Raw genomic sequence first — 20,697 nt, forward strand, 5'->3', positions numbered from 1 at the left:
CACTACAGCCTTAGCATATTCAGTAACACACTCCAGAGCAAGAGGACATCTCTTTTACAAGTGACTGCAAGCTTCTAGGTTCACAGTTGAATTAATACAGTTATACATTGTTGAACTCAGTATAAGCCCTGTAAGACATAAAATTGAATGAATTTTTAACCTTATGAAAGATCTCCATTTCATTTTAGAATATATTGTTCCTTGCAGAAAGACTCATTGTTTTTGCTACTAGCACTGAGATGTTGGTGCATGCATCTCTAATCTGTATGTATCGGATTATTACTTACTAGTCATAATCAGTTGCACTTGGATCCTTGGCACCTGTGTACGTCTATAAAGTCATGTGGTAGATTTCAATGGTAATATTTATCACCTCTACTAATTAACATGACATAAATTTCCATGCTTCCTTGCTTCCTCCTCAAATTAATACATTTTTTAAAATTTGTTGATTGTGTGTGTGTGTGTGTGTGTGTGTGTGTGTGTGTGTATGTATATGTATGTATCACACAGAACATCCCAAACCATCTTATTCAACTATACACCCACTTCCCATTTGGCAACCTCCCATAGCCTCCCTCCCCCCACTAGAGCTATTATACTCTGATATCCCTGCTAGTGTCTGCTGTGTTGTCAGCACCCCCAGCTATTCCCCACTACTTGCCCTTCTGGGGAATATAGTCAGCCTGTCTAGAGATCTTTGTTTTAGGAGGTTCAGCTGTTCCTCATCTAGCAGCAATCAGTTGTCAATACTCCTTTAGATAAGATTGGGGTCTACTGTTCATTTTCCCAGTTCTATGCTGGGTTACTATCTGGGAGTCCCTTTGGCCACCCTGGCCAAGAACTCAAAAGGAGGTATCTCTTATCTGGCATTGTTGCTTGGTATGTAGCATTTAGCTATGCATATGGACTCTTAAGAAATTACATTGGCAGCTTTAATGTTTGGTTATACTTTCCTTTTGTGTGTTGAAGGCCATGCAGTTGGCCCATGTAAACCAATTTATTTTTACTCTTAAGTTTATTTGGAGATCTGTTCCTCAGTGGTCACATGGGCTTGGGAGGAGTCCCTGGCCCCTTTCTTTTACCAGTTCCACCTATGTGAAGATAAGTCAAAGGTCCTGCTCGACCATGATTAGCTTTGCTTGGAGATCTGTTCCTCAGTGGTCACATGGGCTTGGGAGGAGTCCCTGGTCCCTTTCTTTTACCAGTTCCACCTATGTGAAGATAAGTCAAAGGTCCTGCTCGACCATGATTAGCTTTGCTTGGAAGCATGGATGAAATGATTCCTCTGTGCTGACCCTCCTCTTTGTAGACTGGACACTGGTTCAAGTCCATCTCGTGGGGTTTCCTCGGCCTCCTTGATCAAGAGGACAGGTGACCAACCACCATTACAGGACATTTTGAGAGATGCTCATAGTACCCTGGAACTAGTCAACCTAGGAGGGCAAGGAACAAAAACTGTCCTTTGTGTCCCTCTGACCAAATTATTATAGGCCTCAAAGTATGTCTGTTAAATATCCAAGAAGGTTAGTTCCACCACTCTGGTACTTTTAATTACTGTGTGTCAAGTAGATAAATCTGGGGGAAAGACCAATTGTTCTCAGATAAACCTTACCTATACATATTATTTCTTGATCTGCTGTGTATAATTTGTCAGTAGGTTGTAGGAGTAATATGGTTCCCTCTGGTTTTCAGAACTAGCTAGGCATTATTTATCTTTCACATTGTCTCACCCCTCCATCATGGTTTTCCCACTTAAGGTGCCACCATTTCCCCCCTTTCTCCCTTACTAATACCCTCCTATGTATGGTCCTACCTCTCTTGAGCTCCTTCTTTCCCCTTATCCCCTAAGTTCCTTGTATATCCTTCCCTCCCCCCTCCCTTAAACTAACCCAATTTTTATCCATATCTTCCTTATTAAGGCCTGTTTCCTACTGTTCTCTTTGAGGTTCTTTCTTTTCCTTTACCTCCCTGTTTGCTTTCCATTATCCTGGTTCCTGTAGTTATGTCTGGATACATGCTCATTTACCAGGGTTTGGTTCTAGGATCCACATATGAGGGAGACCATATATCGATTTTTTTTTTTTTTCTGAGTCTGTGTTACTTCACTTAGTATAACAGTTTCTAGTTCCATCCATTTACCTCCATCGTATAAATGAACCACATTTTCATTATCCACCCGTCAACTGAGGGACACTTAGGTTGCTTCCATTTCTTAGCTGTTGTGAAAAGAGGAGTAACAAACATGGATATACAAGTGTCTCTGCAATAGGAAGAGTTCTTTGGGTATATGCCAAGTGGTTTAACTAGGTCAAAAGGTAGGTTCATTGGTAGTTTTTTTTAGAGTTCTCCACACTGCTTTCCATAGGGGTTGAACAAGTTTGCAGCCCCACCAGCAGTGGATGAGTGTTCCCCTTTCCCCACATCCTCTATAACATTTGGTATCATTTGTTCTCTTGATCTTAGCCAGTCTGACTGTGGTAAGATGAAATCTTAAAGTGGTTTTAATTTGCATTTCCCTAATTATTCGTGATGTTGAACATGTTTTAAGATGCTTCATAGCAATCTTTACTTCTTCTTTTGAGAACTCTCTGTTCAACTCCTTAGACCATCTTTTAATTGGGTTATTCCTTTACACAATTCTCTGTTTTTTGAGATCATTATATATTCTCAATATTAAACCTCTGTCGAATGTGTTGCTGGTGAAGATTTTCTCCCATTCTGTGGGTTTTCTGTTCACTTACCTGGTTGCTTCTTTTGATGTACAGAAGCTTTTTAGTTTAATGAGGTCCCATTTGTTAATTCTTGCCCTTGTTTCCTGAGCAATTGATGTCCGGTTTAGAAAATCCTTTCCTACACCTATATCTTGTAGGTTTTTCCCAATGTTTTCTTCTAACAGTTTCAGAGTTTCAGCCTTTACATTGAGGTCTTTGCGCCATTTGGAATTGACTTTTGTGCAGGGTAAAAGATAGGGGTTTAGTTTCATTCTCTACGGGTGGAGATCCAGTTTTGTCAGCACCATTTGCTGAACATGCTGTCTTTCCTCCAGTGAATATTCTTGCCCCTTTGTCAAATATCAGGTGGCTGAAATTGCATTTACTCATATTTGGGTCTTCAATTTTGTTCCATTGATCTATGGGTCTATTTTTGTGCCAGTACCATGTTGATTTTATGGCTCTAGCTCTGTAATACATCTTAAAATTTGGTATAATAATCCCCCCGGCATTCCTCTTAGTGTTCAGGGCTGTTTTGGCTATCCGAGGTCTTTTGCACTTCCATATGAATCTTAGGATGGTTTTTTCCAATTCTGTGAAAAATGTCATGGGGATTTTGATTGGCATTGCGTTGAATCTATAATTGACTTTTGGTAGGATGGTCATTTTCACAATATTAATTCTTCCAATCCATGAGCATGGGAGGTCCTTCCATCTACTGATGTCTTCCTCAGTCCTTTTCTTTAAAGATTTAAAATTTTCATTGTAGAGGTCGCTAATGTCTTTGGTGAGGTTTATTCCGAGATATTTTATGTTTTTTTGCAGCTATTTTGAAGGGGAGTGTTTCCATGTGTTCTTTCTCTGATTGCTTGTTATTGGTATATAGAAAGGCTACCGACTTTTGTAGGTTAATTTTGTAACCTGCCACTTTACTGAACGTGTCTTTTCTTTCCTCTACATTACTGATTCTGCTCTCTGGGTCCTCGATTGTGTTCTCCTGATTGTTGCATCTGGTGCACTTCTGAAATCTCCATCTGACGTTTGACCTATTTTAGCATCATTGAATTCAGTAGTCGAGGAGTGAAGATCTTTTGGAAGAGTCCTATTGCCTTGTTTTATGTGTGTGTGTGTCTGTATGTGTGTCTATGTGTGTGTGTGTGTGTGTGTCTGTGTCTGTGTGTGTGTCTGTGCGTGTATATGCATGTGTATGTAAATGTTTTGTGTGCATGTGTTTGTGTGTATATGTGTATAAGTGCATCTCTATGTTTGTATGTGTGTATATTCACATATATGTGTATATGGAAGTGTGCCTATGTGTATGTGTTTAAGTGTGTCTGTGTACATGTATGTGTATGTATGCATATCTGTGCGCATATGTATGTGTGTGTATGTTTGTGTGTATAAGTGTACCTGTGTGTGTATAAGTGTGTATGGATATATGTGTATGTATCTATATGTGCATATATGTGTGTATGTGTTTCTTTGCAGTCATTTGCACATCTTTTGGTTTTCACAGCCCTTCCAGTTTTATTCGATGACCTTCTTACTAAGCAGTCTTTTCCTGAAGGCTCAATCCCCAGCACTCAGAGGAGGAGAAAACAGTCTGCTGTAACAGCAGGAAATAAAAATGCACCTACAGTCAAACAAAAGCCACTAATAATCATCAATGACTGTAAAACACAAAGTGACAAAACTAATGTAGACTGCTGTGGAGTGAAAGCGTATTTAGTACAGATTCAAAAGTGAGGGGATGAGGTGGAGGAAGTGTGGAGATGGGACAGTGGAGGAAAGGTGTGCGCAGAGGAAAGGAAGAAGGAACATGGAGGAGAGCGAGCGCTATGGAAGGAAGAGGGAGGAGCGAGATGCTGAAAGTAGGAATGGAAACCGGTAGACAGATTCCCGGTACCAAGCAAGTGCACACACCATATTGGATAAATGTTAGGAAGTGAAGTAAAAAAATAAAATAAAGTATGGTTTTGTTTTCTTTAAAAAAAAAAAAGTGTTGCTTAAAGAAAGAGGAAGGAAGAGCAGCTCTGAAGGCAGAAAATAAAGGGAAAAGTGTGTGTCCGTCATGAAAAGTGCATAAACGAGGCTGGACGACTGAAGGAAGCAGAAGACAGAAACGTACTTTTTTAATATGATGAAGTAAAAACTGCTGCTGAATGTGTAGCAGCAGGTAAAAGTAAGGGACAAAAAGACGTTCTTTGTGGATCCTCAGCTTCCTGCACAGTGGGAGGAGTCAGTTGTCTGTCCTGTGGTTGATACATAGTAGAGAAGTTTCTGACGCATCCCTGTGGGTACCAGAGGTCTCTGCTGACCACATTAGCTCTGCAGTCTGAAGGCTGGGCAGGCGCTCACCTTCTGAGGATCCCTTCCATCGTACCCCCAGCTGTTGATGGTCTGCTGGGGTTTGCGGGGGCGGGAGGGGTGCTTTTAGTCATGCCAGGAGCCCCACAGCACAGAGAGCTGACAGCAGGCCTGTCTGTACTCTGAAGACCTCCTGAGTGTTCAGCCCCTCCTGAAGGGATTCAGCTGCGGGTAGGTAGCCTGTTGGAGCTTCCACCCCTACAGCAGCGAATCGCAAAGGTGCCTCAGGAGTTGGTCCACATGCTGACCTGGGGCTCAGGGATATCAGAGCCCAGAGTTATTCTCAGTGGATGACGTCTGTCCCCACTGCAGTGATGGGAACCACCTCTCCTTACACATGCTCCTGCCTGAGCGCACTGTTCAGCTGCACATGGTGCCTGGCCTGCCCACTCTCCACAGCTGCCTCCCAGAGCTGGCTTACACCTGGGGCTGTGGCAGGGTAAAGTCAGTGCTGTGGCTTCTGGTTGTTCCCTCTTCCTGGGCCCCCAGGGTAGATTGGTTTTAACAGTAGGTTCCCTCAGGATGATGCCCTACCTCTGCCCTCCTAGCTGTAGAGTGACAGGATAGGATTCCTCTCCAGAGCTGACCCACTGGAGGCTTGCAAGTGCCCTGGGCTTGTCCTGGGGTCAGAGCTGCATATGCCTTCTCACCAGGGCTGACTTCCCTTTTGATGAGGCTCCTGCTCCACCCCCAGCACTGGCCCTGTGATTGACATGGCTTGACTCTGTTCTTCCTCTGCACTCTCCAGGTAGCCTGGTGTTTCCTTTGTGGGTTTCCAAAGCTCATCCTCTCTCTTTATCTTTGAAAGAAAATCGTTTTTGTTTTCTTTTTTTTCCTGACCCTTCTTAACCAAGTCACAGGAAGGCAGCTGCTAATATAGCATTTTACCCAGAAGACTAAGATATGTATTTTTTCCATTGGTTCCACTTGTTTGATAATTTCATGCCTATATGTAGTACATTCAGCCCCCACCCCCAGCCCATTCTCCTCTCTCAACCCCTCCACCGCCCCTTCACATTCCTGTCTTTCTGTTTTGGAGAACTGTGTTCTTAAACAGCAGAAAAGCACATTTCATTTATTTTTGCAAAAATCAAAACTCCTCATTTTAAAATCTTTTAAATTAGTAATCATCTAGTTTTGGAAAATGTGTTGGTATATCTTTAATGACATATAGAACAAAACACAGTATCACTGTGACTGTACACAGAAGGTAGTTAGGATATGAATGCGCAGTTCCGGGGTGATTAGGCATAGTCATCCTGCCAGCACACCCTAGTATGTGTAATTCATGTACCTATTGGACAGCTAAAATACTGTTTTACTGGTTTTACTGACATTCTCTCTTCTTCTGTACAATGCTTAATCCCTTAATAAAAATTTCACAGCTTTTATTTTTTCTACATAGAATTGTTTTTGAAACATATACATAAGGAACTGTACGATTTTAATATTCACATCTGTGGCAACATTCATACTGGGAGAATCTGTAGCACATATTTCTTTAGAATCTACTTTTACTTCCCAAACTCTATTGCCAGTAAATTATAGCAACTGTTGTAAAAATACTACTATGAGAAAATCATGCTCATCATCTTCATCCTCTAAAACTAAGAAAAGCCAGGGTGGTAGACTAGGAGTAATAAACATTCTTGTCAAGGAAGCCTGATGACCCTGTCCTGTCCTCGAACTGCTGCTTCTGTAGAAGTCACAGTGGCCCCTGTACTGTGAGAAGGAAGCACCTCCCTGCAGCTGCCAGCCAGAGGCTCCTGCCGTGTCTTCTCCAGCCTTGAAGCCGTGTGACCATAACACACTTAAAAATAATGTAACCTGGGTTTGCTCTAGACACAGATTTTGAGAATAGAATGTGTAGACTTAAGATAAGTGTAATTATAAATGGAAACCTTTTCCTTAAAGGCTCATCATTTGTCCTCAGAAATGCATTATAAGGAAATGGTGTAATCACATTGTCTAAATTTGATGCACCCCAAACTGCCACATTTGCTGGGGGTTACCACTCTTTTGCCCTTTAATTACCAAAACTCTTGCTTTTTTTTTTTCTCTTACTAAGTTTACATTTTGGAGTTTAAAAAAAAAACATGGATTTGAGTTTTAGCACTGCCTCTTATCTGACTTCTGGGAAGTTTCAGAAATTCAGTTTGAGACTCCAACATGGAAATATGTGATAGAGCACATTGTAAACTCTGATGTTCTAAACGTGTTACTGTTTTAGTTGCATTTCTCCCACTGTTTCTGAATTCAATAAATAGAAACACCAGACCCTGGAGGCAGTTGGTACGTGCATGCATGGCAGCTTCCAATTGTTCTAGAGGTGAGGGAAGGTAGGCCAGGAGGGCTGAGACCTTGTGAGATGTATTGCTCTCTGGATTGGAACCCTTGAAGTCCCCTGGGTATCAGGCTGGTGTTCTTTCTACCTGTATTCTGCTAAGTTTGTAGTCATTCCTTGTAAGTTTCTGACTTTACTATTTACTTTCTGGCTATTACTGTTTACTGTTTATCTTTGAGGAACTTTGACTGCTGTGATTTTCTTCCTTACTGGAAGAGTGATGCTGTCTGCCCCCACTGCTGAAGACAGTACGGGCTTAGACCCAGGGACAGTGTGAACACCTGATTGTAGTATACGTTGAAGAATGCTCTAGGGGCAAGACAATTCTTCCCAGTGGTTTAGTGTTGACTAACGTAGTCATGCTTAAGTGTAAGAAAGACCTCGAAGGTGAAATGGAAATAATGCATTGCACTTGAATTTTTTCAATAAATAATTACACTGGCTATCTAACCATATAAAAAGATGTGGAGAACTGTGCCTAGCATACACAAGACCCTGGGTTCAATCCCTGCTATCCCATAAACCAAGCATGGTGGCACACACCTTTAATCTTAGCATGTAAGAAGTGGGCAAGGAGGATCAGAAGTTCAAGTTCTTCCTTAGCTGCACAGAGGCCAGACTGGGTTAGAGAGTCTTAATCAAACAAAGAGAGAAAAAGAGAGAGACAGAGACAGAATTTTGTTGCCTTGATTTAGTACCAGTACAAATCCCTAAATGTAGATTATTACATCTAAGTACACAACATGATCGTGGGCATGGTGGCATATACCTTTAATTCTAGCACTCGGGTGGCAGAGTCAGGCAGATCTCTTTGAGCTCAAGGCCAGCCTGGTCTGCATAGTGAGTTCTAGGCCAGGTGGGGATACAGGGAGACACTGTCTCAAAAAACAAACTAAATAAAGTTTTTAAAATTAGTATATAGCATAATCAAATAAATGACTGACACCTCCTGTGTGCATCTCATCAGCGTACAAGATTCGTATTTCATATTTTAAACCATGAACTATCTAGTCAGAGTGAGCATATTCCCACAGTAGTGGGAATTATTATAAAACTATAAATATGCCAAGTGAAGACTCTCCTTTAGGAAACCCGGGTAGAGACAAAGTTACAAGATTTGAGGTTGCAAGGACAGCATCATCTTGATCCACTTCAGCTTGAAGCTATCATAACATAAAATACAGAGGCAGTCTGTAAAATATTGTAATAAAAATTATGTCTTGAGTGTTAGAGCCTATAGACTCTAACTTCTGCAGGATGGGAAGGTGTATTTTTCCTAATGCTAGATGGGAATGTGAGAAACAGCAGCCATTTAAAAGTTACTGATAGGTGCCTTTTGCCATTGGGAGTCTCAGAGTTTTTAAATGATCTTTTTTTTTCTAAATTTAATGAAGATTATTTTTATCTATACCTAGAACTAATGTTAAAAAGTCTCTGATCAACATATAGACTTTGTTAGAAGCCCAGTGACCCTCTTTCATAATATGCAGTTGAGCATCCTCACTGATGAAGTGAGAGTGTATTGTGATTTTTATCAATAATGTGCAAATAAACAGGGTTAAAACGTGAAAAGAATAATGATTTTTTACTTATATTTCCAGAAATATTAACCAGAAGTTAGAAAAGCACATTGTAAGCACATCAACGTAAAGTTCTATGAAAGTCGGTCCCAAAATGAAGGTTTTAAAAATTGTCTTTTACAGAATACCAGGAAAAACCTACATGATAATAGCTTTTCTAACTGTGGGTACTATGGGGTTATCAAACACTTCCTTGGGCTACCTGAATTATCCCACCCAAGTCATCTTCAAATGCTGCAAATTGATCCCCGTTATGCTAGGAGGAGTTTTCATTCAAGGTATAGTAATGATATATTCTTCTACTGTTTGAACCACACAAGTATGGTATGGCATCTGGCATTAGGAAAAATGTTAAATGTCAACACTATCTTTAATGAACATTCTGGATATTGTAACAATACAACATCTTATTTTTAAAAAAAATAGGGTATTGTAAAAACTGGTATTTCTCTAATGTACTGTAGTGTTTGAGGTCCGTAATTTGGACTTAGGGGGGAAAAAAACAGTGTTTTTATTTGTCTTGGGATTTAATACTTCTAGCAATGCTGTATTCACATATTGAAGTCCTGATTCAAAAGTGCCTGGATAGGTGTCTTTTCAATTCTGATTCATCCACACCTCAGGGCCCCAAACTTCCTCCACTGCACCACTAGTCAGCAGCTGTCATATTGGAACAGAGCTAAGTCTGAGCTGAGCCACTTCTGACTCGCTGATGGAGAGCACCGCCCCTAGGTGATGAGCTGTGTGAAACAGTGGAGAGGAGGCAGTTACAGCACAAGTGTGCAGGAGCCCTTCCTCTCCCCTCCCACGAGCACGCTCCTGTTTCCATACTCCAGTGTTTCCCATCACAGCAGGTCTTATACAGCCTGATCTCAAACATTAGCTGCCTTTCCAGAATTAACCTTTGAAAGTAGAAATGTGTCAGCAACCTCCTTTACCATTTCTGGTTGATGGTCCATGTAGCAAAAATCCTGCATTCCCTGTTAAATATTCTAAATAGGTACATCTCTTTCCTTATAATCTTTACCCAAAGTTATAACACATTCCAGTTTCTAAATAGGGGTATGGTAGAATAATTTCATTCTCCCCGATCTAGCAGTTTTGGTGTTTCATGTAGCCAGAAGCAGTACTGTTGTCTCCTTGGTAAACTTACAAAGTACAGGAAAATCTGCAGCCTTTTATTCGTATATAAAAGTACTAATTTCATAATTTATTAAAATTTTTTGTGGATGCATTTTACTTTTGTCATTTTTTTAAAAAATCAAAATATAATCACGCACTGTATAATGATTCAGGCACCAGGGGACCACATGTATGAAGGGGTCCCATGAGATGACATTGCTAGGTGACATCACAGTTGCCTTAGTCTATGTAAGTGCATTCTGTGATGTCACGTAGTATTGGAATCTTAAGATGTCTTTCTTTGAACACAGGCTCGCCGTTAAGCAATGCATGTTTATATTTTTTTCTGTCATAACAAAATAAGATCTCATTTCTATCTTAAAAGAGCATGTGGCCCTGGTAATTTAAGGTTAAACCCTCTGGGATTGTCTCATGCTGTGATCTAAGTGTTCTCTGTATTTCGGACAGCGGACATTAGGGACAAATCTCTGAGGTATAGGGATCTGACTGTAGGCTGGGTGAATATTAGCATAATGAGGTGGGCTTCCTTCCTGTTCTCTAGGAAAGCGATACAACATTGCAGATGTGTCAGCTGCGGTGTGTATGAGTCTTGGCCTGATCTGGTTTACCCTGGCTGACAGCACAATTGCACCAAACTTCAATCTGACAGGTGAGGAATTTATCTGTATTCCTAAAGAGTATAGGCATTTTAGTTTGAATAAGAAGTTCTCAAATTTCATTAGGAGTTTGAATGATAGTATGACATCTGAATCTCATATCTGACAAGACTTTCAAACTTTGCATTTAACTTGTAGTAAAAATCTGACAACTCTAGAGATGTGTCATGATTTTAGTGCACGACAGGAGGCTGTCGAGTTGTAGGGAAGTCACAGTAGTGAAACATTATACTGTTCTTTAACATTAAAGGTGGATAGTATAAACATACTACTAGATGACACTTAAGCTTTAGTCATGTGCTATGTTAAGTTTTGTCAGTTGTATTTAGATTTTTCCAAAGCAGAATAAGTATTAAAGCACATTTAGGGGATAAGAAGAAGCATCAGAATCCCATTTTTATCTTAATGACCATTCATAGAATGGAAATGTTTCCATGACCTCTTTCTCTGGCTCTTTGGGTTTTGGTATATAAAACAGCTACCGATTTTATGAGTTGGTTTTGTATCCTGTCACTTTGCTGAAAGTTTTGATTATTTCTAGAAGTTTTCTGGTGGAATTTTTTGGATCTTTTACGTATGATATCATCTGCAAATATGGATAATTTGATTTCTTCTTTTCCAATTAGTACCCCTTTAATTTCCTTCTCTTGTCCTATTGCTCTAACTAGGGTTTCAAGCACTATATTGAAAAGGAGTGTGGGGTAGTGGACAGCCCTCTCTCATTCCTGCTTTTAATGGGAATGCTTTGACTTTTTCTCCATTTAGAGTGATGGCTGTGGCTTGTCCTCTTTAGCCTGAATTATGTTGAGGTATGTTCCCTCTAGTCTTGTTCCTTCTAGGACTGTTATGAAGGCATATTGGATTTTGTCAAAGACCTTTTCTACATCTATTGAGACTATCGTGTGATTCTTTTCTAAGTCTGTTTATATGATTTATTACATTTATTAATGTACATATGTTGAACAATCCCTGCATCTCTGGAATAAAGCCAGCCTGATTATGGTGGGTGATCTTTTTAATACATGCCTGTGTGTGGTTTGAAAATAATTTAACTGAAAATATTTGCATCCCTGTTCATTGGGGATATTGGTCTATAGTTCTCTTTTGTTGTGGTGGAAGGGTTTTCCTATTAGGGAAATTCATGGAAAGAGTCTGGAAGTTCTCCCTCTGTTTCTGTCTTTTTGAATAATTTAAACTGTATTGATTGTAGTCCTTCTTTGAAAGTCTGGTAGAGTTTTTCCATGAATCCCAGCTGGACCTGAGGTATTTTTAATCAGAAAACTTTGTATTACTGTCAACCTCCTTATTTATTAAGAGTCTGTTTAAGTTGTTGATCTCTTCTTGGTTTACCTTTGGTGATTCTGTTGTATCTAGAAACACATCCATTTCTTTTAGGTTTTCTAATTTGATGGAGTATAGGTTTTTCAAGTATTCCCTGATCATGTTCTGGATTACTTTGGTGTCTGTTGTAATGGGTCCCTGTTCATCTCTGGTTTTGTTGATTTGGGTCTGTCCTCTCTTTCTGTTAGTTGGGCTAAGGATCTATCCATCTTGTTCTTCTTCTCTAACCAGAGCTTAGAGTATGTCTTTTCTTCTGAAAAGAGATTGGACATTTGAAATTATTACAACAGCATTCAGCTTCAAATATGAGTGAGAGTATATGGTTAAGTAATAAATGCCAAAGTTAGATGATTAAAAAGGCAAGTTGAAGAATAGTGTTGAAAATTCTTAATTGACTGAAGGACACACCTATGGAGATGCACTGTGACCCTTAATAACCATTAATATATTAAGACAGAAGAACACACAGGAATCCCATTGACTCAAGCAGAACTGCAGCTGCCCTTGCTAGAGAACTATGGGCTGGAGCGATGGATCAGTGGTTAAGAGCACTGACTGCTCTTGCAGAGGACCCAGGTTTTGTTCCCAGCACCCACGTGGCAGCTAACAACTGTCCATAACTCCAGTTCCAGGGGATCCAATGACCTCTTCTGGCCTCCATGGGCATTGCATGACAGGGGTGCACTTACGTACATGCAAAAACACTCATACACATAAAATAATTTTTAAGAATTAAGGGAACTGATAAAACTATGAAAAGTGTCTGCATTTGAGTTGTTTCCCGTGATCTGAAGTTGCAGGTGTGCTTTTCAATGAAAACAGCTTGAGAAATGTGGAGAATGTGAATTATGAGTGTCATTTATAGAAAAGAGGATGCATACATGACCTTGGTAGCTGCCTCCATGTTTCTGTGTATAGTAATGATTTTTTTATGTGTGATTTCCCTTGTAATGTTTTTTTCCCCCAAATAGCTGTGCAGCCATCAATCCTAGTATATCTTCTAAGAGTGTCTTCTACCTCACATGTTTAATATAGAATTTCCTTCCATCATGTAATCTAGACTAAAAGTAGAGCATTATTTGAGGTGATGCTAAAATACTTCTTATGACAGCATTAACGCATTCTATTAGCATCTGTTACCTTATTTGTTTTATGTCATCACCTGTGTACTTAATCACACCACGTTGTGGATAAGAATGCAGAGCGTTGCAGAGCAAATGAGATTGCAGGTCTGCTTTTGTTTTGTAGCACAGCTAGACTTCTGGTCTACCTTACTTCTTTCTAGTCCATCTGTTTAAATAAGTTTTTTTCTTTATTTCTTGGAGGTGTGATGCTTATCTCCCTGGCACTATGTGCAGATGCAGTCATTGGGAATGTTCAAGAGAAAGCCATGAAACTGCACAATGCTTCCAATTCTGAGATGGTGAGCGCCCTGGTGCTTTTCCTTCACATCTGATGATGGACTAAAAACGGCATGCCAAGCTTTAGGAAATGGCATACCAAAGACTGAGCTTGCATCTTCAACTGTGTTATCATATTGACAGACATTATAGGAAGGTTCAAAGACCAAAGTTACCACAGCTAACAGCTTATGTTATATTTGATCCAGCTTTTTTTCTCATTGATTTCTATAGTCTTTTATCTGCTAAAAACTATCCTTTGTGGCGTCACTTTCCATCCCTTTGTTCTGCCCTTTGTTACTTTCTATTTATAAATTATAACTTGTGTGTGTGTATATATATATAGTTTGTCTTACTGGCCCAACTTGTCTTTGCATTCGTAGCTTCTGGCCTTGTGATAAGAGGGCTTTTCCTGCTCTAAGATTTAAAAATTTTCACCCATGCTGTGTAGTAGTTTTATGATTTCCTTTTATTACTAACCTCCCCCCCCAAAAAAAAACCTAAAACCTAAGAGAAAAGCATCCCTTCCCTGTGCTGCCCATTTGTCCCACTCTGTTTGCTGAATGTCCACTTTCTCCTCCTGTTTAGTGCCTTCTTTATCGTAGCAGAATTGAAGTGTTTAGGATTGACTTCTGCCTCAGCCATAGAGCGTCATAGCTTCCTTCATCCCCTCATTAAGACTGGATACCACCATTCATTTTTCCAGAGTACCACCAGCAGTAGTTTTTCTTGGGTGTTCATACCCTCCACTAGTCAAGACCCCAGTGCTATGTGGTTGGTATGGCACTGAGTTGTGAGTTAATCTAGGAAGAAGAGCCTCTCTGCCCTTGATTTTCAGCCAAGACTAGAATATGACTTTCCTTTTATTCAGGTGTTAAATTTTATTTTTAATTATATGTGGAAGCCAGAGACATCAGATCCCCCTGGAACTGGAGTTCTAGGCAGTTGTGAACTGTCCAGTGTGGGTGCTGGGGACCAAACTCTGTAAGAGGAGATCAGTATACATGCTTTTTAAATTTTATTTTATTTTTAATTTTTTTTTAATTTTTGTTATTTTCCTAAGTGATACATCGTCAGTGAACCTCTACACATAGGATGAATGCATCTCTTAACTCTCAGCAGAGAAGGTCCCTCGTACAGCAGATGGTGATTGACACAGAAGCCCACAATTGGCCCATGTACAAGAGCAAGAGGCCGCAGTGTGCACTCTTAACCTCTGAGCCATCTCTCCAGCCCCCTCAAATGTTCTTTTTCAACATCTACTAGAATTCAAAATTTTCTTCCTATAAAAACAGTACATTTCTTATTGAAGTCATTGTTAGGTGTGCCTTTTTGCTGTGGCTGCTCTAAATAGTGTTTTTCTTCAATGGATCTTCTGATTTTATATAGGAATGTGTGTGTGTGTGTGTGTGTGTGTGTGTGTGTGTTGTGTGTGTGTGTGAGAGAGAGAGAGAGAGAGAGAGAGAGAGAGAGAGAGAGAATTTTATAACCAACCACTTTTCTGCTCAGAACACATTGCATTGAGGACATAAAAAAATACTTTTTTTACTGTTAGTTTCTCAACAGAATGGGACATCTTAAGTAAAATCTTAGTAACAGGAACTTGAATCCTGACCTGAAGTTTCTTGATCATTATAATCGTTATAGCTACACTTCCTGGGTGCAGTGACAATGGGATAGCCTCAGAGAACTGAGGAAGTACAGGTCATCTGGAAATGTACTGTAGTGATTAGGATGGCAGGCTTTAACCCAACCTCTGTTCATACCCTAGCCGTTACTAGCTCTCCTCTGGGGAAAAATTACTTAGAACCTCAAATTTCAGTTTCTTCATTTGGAAACCAGGCAATGAACATGGGATTAGGAACACCTGTCTTATAGGCTAGCCACGCGAAGTCAGGAGAAGTAACCCAGGACCAGAAATAGTGCAGGGCCTGGCCTGTAAGTAGGTATTTAAGTTAGAAGCTGCTGGTGATACTGTTTATGAGGATGGCAATTAACAGAGATAAGATAGTAGGGAAATTAATCAATAATTATTTTCATATCTTTTGCAAACTAATGTTGAGGGATTTTTCATGTTTAATAAGTAGATTTAAGTATTTTATTTTATTATTCTGTTTTTAGGATGATAAATTTAAAATCTGATTCAAATTCAGTGTTTAATCCAGGAAAGAAATAAGTAAAATGAAAATCTATGTGGAAGGTTCCATGGATTGTTGTTATAGACAAAAGGTACAGGCTTGGAAACCCGTAGACTCACTGGTCATTTCAGAAAGTTAGGTCATAGGGAAATGATAATGTGACTCTAAAAGTGTTTTGTTTGCAAAGTTAATTGAGTAGATTGCTTGTGCTATGTATTCAAGCACCTCTGTTTCCACTTTTGATATGGTAATGCTTTTTCCACTTTCCTTTTTTTGTCCTCCAGGTTTTATATTCCTACTCCATTGGTTTTGTATATATTTTGCTGGGGTTGATGTGTACTAGTGGACTGGGCCCTGCAGCAGCATTTTGTTCAAAGGTAAACACTAATTGCAGTTTTAAAAATAAACATCTTCCATTTAATTATTTTATCTAGTGGCTATTTTCCCAGTGGTTAAGAGTACTAGCTGCTCTTGCAGAGGACTCAGGTTCGACTCCCAGCACCCACATGGTGGCTAACAACCATCTGTAACTCCAGTTCCAGGGGATCTGGCACACCTCTTCTGGCTTCTCTGGCACTGCATGACACGGGCGCACTTACATACATCAGGCAAAACATTCATACACATAAAATAAAACTAACATATTTTTAAAATAATAATCATTTTCTCTACATTTTGTTTCCTTTGGTCCAAAAAAGGCTATTGTTGATAGACTTTGATAACTCCTGGATTACAGCATTGCAGATCAGGTTGATCTTTAAATTTTTCCATCCTTGCTGTACCTTGTAAGTTAATTTTTAAGCAATTCATAATGTAAAAATTGAGGATGTTTTATTTCATTAAATTAAAACTACATACTCTTTACGTGGCTACATTGTTGAATGGCTTATTATTGCTCAGGAGGCTGATTAAAATCTGGTCTGGTTTTCATTTGTGATACCTCAGGGTTTGCTTTGCATTTAACAGGCCGTTTTACTCGTTGCAGAATCCCGTTAGGACCTATGGCTACGCTTTCCTGTTCTCCCTCACTGGATACTTCGGAATCTCCTTTGTTCTGGCTTTGATTAAAATTTTTGGTGCGCTTCTTGCTGTGACAGGTAGGGAGCTGCTTAGCGTGTTCGTTAACATGATGCTGTGTCCACAGCTCCTACACTGAAAATGAAATTGACATTAGTATTTTTTCTGATACTGTTTTACAAAAGATAAGGGCAACACCGCTTCATTACAAAAGAATATTGTTATATTTTTCCAATGTATTCTTTGGTTTATAGTATTTTTAAATTTTCAAGAAAATGGTATTGGATCATAATTTCTTGTTTTGAAATTTTAAAAAGCCTTTTCTTTTTGTGGCACTGAGGATAGACTCAAAGGCCTCGTGCATGCTAGGCAACCACTGTACCACTGAGCAACATCTCCAGCCCTCAAGGTTTAATTTTTATGTCAAATATATACATAACATAATAACCTTTAAGTATAGTTAAAGAGTTTTCTGTCAAACTATGGTGGGATGAGAGGAAATGCTCTTCCTTCAGAGGAAATGCTTCTATACTTTTAATTTCTTGTGGAGAATTCCAGTTTTCTTACACTTAAAGTATGGCAGGCATATTTTGAACAACTCTTGCAGGCCTGTCACTTGTGCATTTCTAGTGCCAACCCCAGATCAGTTTGTCCCTTCACACCGTGTGTGCTAAACGCATCATGCCTTGTACAGGGACTTTGCTCTGGAGAACATACGTTTCATTTACGTGAAGCCTGTGTAGCAGAGGGAGCTGATGGCTGCATGTGCTGCGTCGCTGGCCAGAGCTGGAAGGTGCAGCACTTGCCTTGATGGTGTAGGCAGGATTTTCTCACTGTAGAAGCACAGGGGTAGGAATAAATGCAGCTCGTGCTGTTGGCCCTCCTTACAACAGACTCCATTTGAATAGTTTGTGTGTTAAGTCTCACCCCACACCTAAAAGGGCAGGGACCATTATTTTCTACTTTGCACATAGATACAAGTGAACATAAATGTGGGAAGGGGAAGTGGCTTGGATAGCTGCTGTGAGAATCAGGACTCTAAACGAGGCTGTCTGGCTCCAGAGCTCTTTCCTCCCCATTCCTTCTCAGCTGATGGTGTCTGACTCTGTGGCTGACCCTTGCTCTGCCTAATCATATCTTCCAGGGAAAGGCCTTTCCTATGGCTCCATCATACCATGGGCCGCTGCTGAGTTGCATTTCAGTCACACTTTGACACTGAATGCATTAATGTCCATTGCCTGCAAACCCGTCATGAATGCATTAATGTCCATTGCCTGCAAACCCGTCACCTCCATAGCACAGGAACCCTGGTTGGCCGGCTGGCTGGCTAATGGTAGCTGGCACCTTAATGATTCTGGCATGTAGAGAGCTATAAATATTTGTGGAATAAATTATTTCTAGAATATTGCCAACATAGTGAGGCACATTCTTAACCCTTTTTTTACCCTGCAGTGACAACAGGGAGAAAAGCAATGACCATCGTCCTCTCCTTTGTGTTCTTTGCTAAACCGTTCACATTTCAGTAAGTGCTTTTTTAATTACCCCGCTTCCCAATTTCAGATGTTCTATTTCGCATTTTCAGCTCTTATGCTTTTGCTTTGTGTTAATTTTGTGGTGATGTGTGTGATACCATCTTGTGCTCTACAAAAAAATCTTTTCATCTTGACTTTTTATCCAGAGCATCTTCTGCTGTTTTAGTAATCTGAGTAGTTTGTAATTTTGAACGAATCATTTTATATGCTTAAATTGCCTCACTATAGCCCAATGGAATGTGGCCTTATTTCCAGTGTGACAGGGTAGGGTGTATGTTCCAGCGTGACTGAGAGTGGGGTGTATGTTCCAGTGTGGCTATGACTGTATATGTATGTTCCAGTGTGACCGAGTGGAGTGTACGTTCCAGCGTGGCTGAGTATGACTGCATGTGTTTCCAGCGTGAGTGAGTGAAGCAGTTTGCACACTGTTGAACGATTGTCCCTTCCCTCATGCAAAATATAAATTACGTGTTTGCAGTTCATGCTTTTAAAAACTTTTTATGATCTCTTTCCATAATTCACAGTGGAGAAATACTCTGTAAGTTGTATCATAATGATTTAGTTTGTGGCTTTTTGTGAAAGTGTTTACTGGTCTTTTTACTGTCATGGATGTGTTTGAAATTACTTCATTTAAACTTACGTTGGTCAGTAGTTGTGGAACTTAAAACCAAAAGTTTACAAGTATATAATTTTAAATAAAACCAAAAAATAAATTTCCCTCAGTGTGTTACAGGTTATTTCTTGATCATAAATGACTTTTCTTTATGCTGGGATAAGCATCTTGTGGGGCTCACACCTCTGCAGAGTGTGCACCGCTGTGCTCCACCCAACTCAGACAACTCAGTGGAGTGCTGACCCGAATTCACAAACAGCCTTCAGTAGATTTAGGTATCCAGTGTTTTTGTATAGGCCTGAGACTTTGGAAAGGGGTGAGCTTCGAATATGCTACGATTATCCCCAAAGTTTAAATAACACTCTTTCTGTGCATATATTCAACAAAAAATATTTTTGAGAATTTCATACATATGTGCATTGTGGTTGAATTGAGTCCGCCCCCACATCTTCCTTCCAACTTCATAAACTTTTCTTTTAACCACTGAGTCTAGTTGGTGCTGTCAGTACATGCTTGGTGTAGGATACCCATGGGGTCATGGCAGCCTACCATGGCCACATCCTTGAGGAAAATTGACGCTTCCTCCACCAGCATCCATCAACTGCCAATAGCTCCTTAGGTGGAGGTGGGGTTTCATGAGCCCCTCCCCAAGCCAGTCACATAAAATTTCAATGATATTACTGTAAGTCTCTTATGGCAAGACTTCTTTGATTTAAGAGTTATTACAGACTGATCACCAAATGCTGTAATTAGCAATGTATTGTTACTTTGTTGATTTTAATCATCTTTTTTCTTCCTTTCTTTCCTTTAGGTATGTATGGTCTGGCTTACTAGTTGTCCTAGGCATATTTCTCAATGTTTACAGCAAAAATATGGATAAAATAAGACTACCATCGCTAAACAATCTGATGAATAAATTCGTGGAAGGGAAAAAGTCAAGGACATTGGCACAGAATGTATAGGCACTGGTTGATCCTATTTATAGTAAAATTTTAAGGGAATAATTATTAATTAACTTTCTAAAAGGATTGGGATAAAAACCAATGGATCTGAAGGCATGCTGTCCTCTGAGGATGGATTCACGTGAGGTGGTTTTATGGTATCAGACTTTTCAGAACACTCATTTGACTGACTTCTCAACCAATCAGGAGCTCACAGCTGGTACACCTTATGGTGAAACATCAGTGTGAAAGACTGCACATCTTAGCAGTGTCAGGAATTTCACTGGAGACGGACCATGTTGCAAGACAAATCGGAAATCTTTACATGTCAGACATTGATGTGTAGTAGAATGCGGTTTCGTTTTCATTCCATTTTGGTGGTGATATTTAAATTGCTTCTCTGTTCTAAGAGTAAATGGGTGATTTAAAGTTTAGAGAAGATAACATTCATTTATCAATAAAATTATCCAGTGATTTTTTTAAATAAAAGATGTTTTAATATAATTTGTTGTAGAGGAAAATGGAAATATGAATAAGCTTATCATGCACTTTAAAACCTGGGTTTTCTCTCATGTAAAAATATGCTGGGAAATAGCCTTAAATTTTATGAAGAGTGTAGATAGGGAGTAAAGTAGTCATCCTGCAGCAAGGGAAAGTTGCCTTCTGTTCACAGAGAAGTGTTAAAGTAATATTTTGGTCTGGGTTTAGTTTGATGTTTTGCTTTGCTTTTGTGTTTTTGTTGTTGGTCAGTGGGTTGCTTGGTTGGTTTGGGGGGGGGGTTCCAATTTTAGCATAATTTAATATGAACCGTTGTTTTAGTTTGTTTCTCCATTGTTGTGACAAAAAACTCTGACCAATACCAACTTGGAGAGGAAAGGGTTTATTCAGCTTACATCTCCCAGGTCATAGTT

The 20,697-nt window shown here is 39.7% G+C and overlaps 1 protein-coding gene across 3 annotated transcripts in view; it reads left to right on the forward strand.

Moving 5' to 3' along the window:
- Slc35b3 (solute carrier family 35 member B3) overlaps nt 1–20,267 on the forward strand; it is a 31,677-nt gene extending 11,410 nt beyond the window's left edge. For all 3 annotated transcript variants that reach the window (XM_008831632.3, XM_029562844.1, XM_008831633.3), the window contains exons 4-10: nt 9,129–9,283; nt 10,690–10,797; nt 13,471–13,568; nt 15,968–16,060; nt 16,669–16,780; nt 18,153–18,222; nt 19,657–20,267. In XM_008831632.3, coding sequence (XP_008829854.1) covers nt 9,129–9,283; nt 10,690–10,797; nt 13,471–13,568; nt 15,968–16,060; nt 16,669–16,780; nt 18,153–18,222; nt 19,657–19,807 — 787 coding nt within the window. In that variant the 3' untranslated portion in view covers nt 19,808–20,267. The remainder of the gene's footprint in view (nt 1–9,128; nt 9,284–10,689; nt 10,798–13,470; nt 13,569–15,967; nt 16,061–16,668; nt 16,781–18,152; nt 18,223–19,656) is intronic.
- Nucleotides 20,268–20,697: the final 430 nt, after the last annotated feature.

This window comes from Nannospalax galili, unplaced genomic scaffold (genome assembly GCF_000622305.1).
Source record: "Nannospalax galili isolate Female #2095 unplaced genomic scaffold, S.galili_v1.0 scaffold72, whole genome shotgun sequence".
In the NCBI taxonomy this organism is placed as follows: domain Eukaryota; kingdom Metazoa; phylum Chordata; class Mammalia; order Rodentia; family Spalacidae; genus Nannospalax; species Nannospalax galili.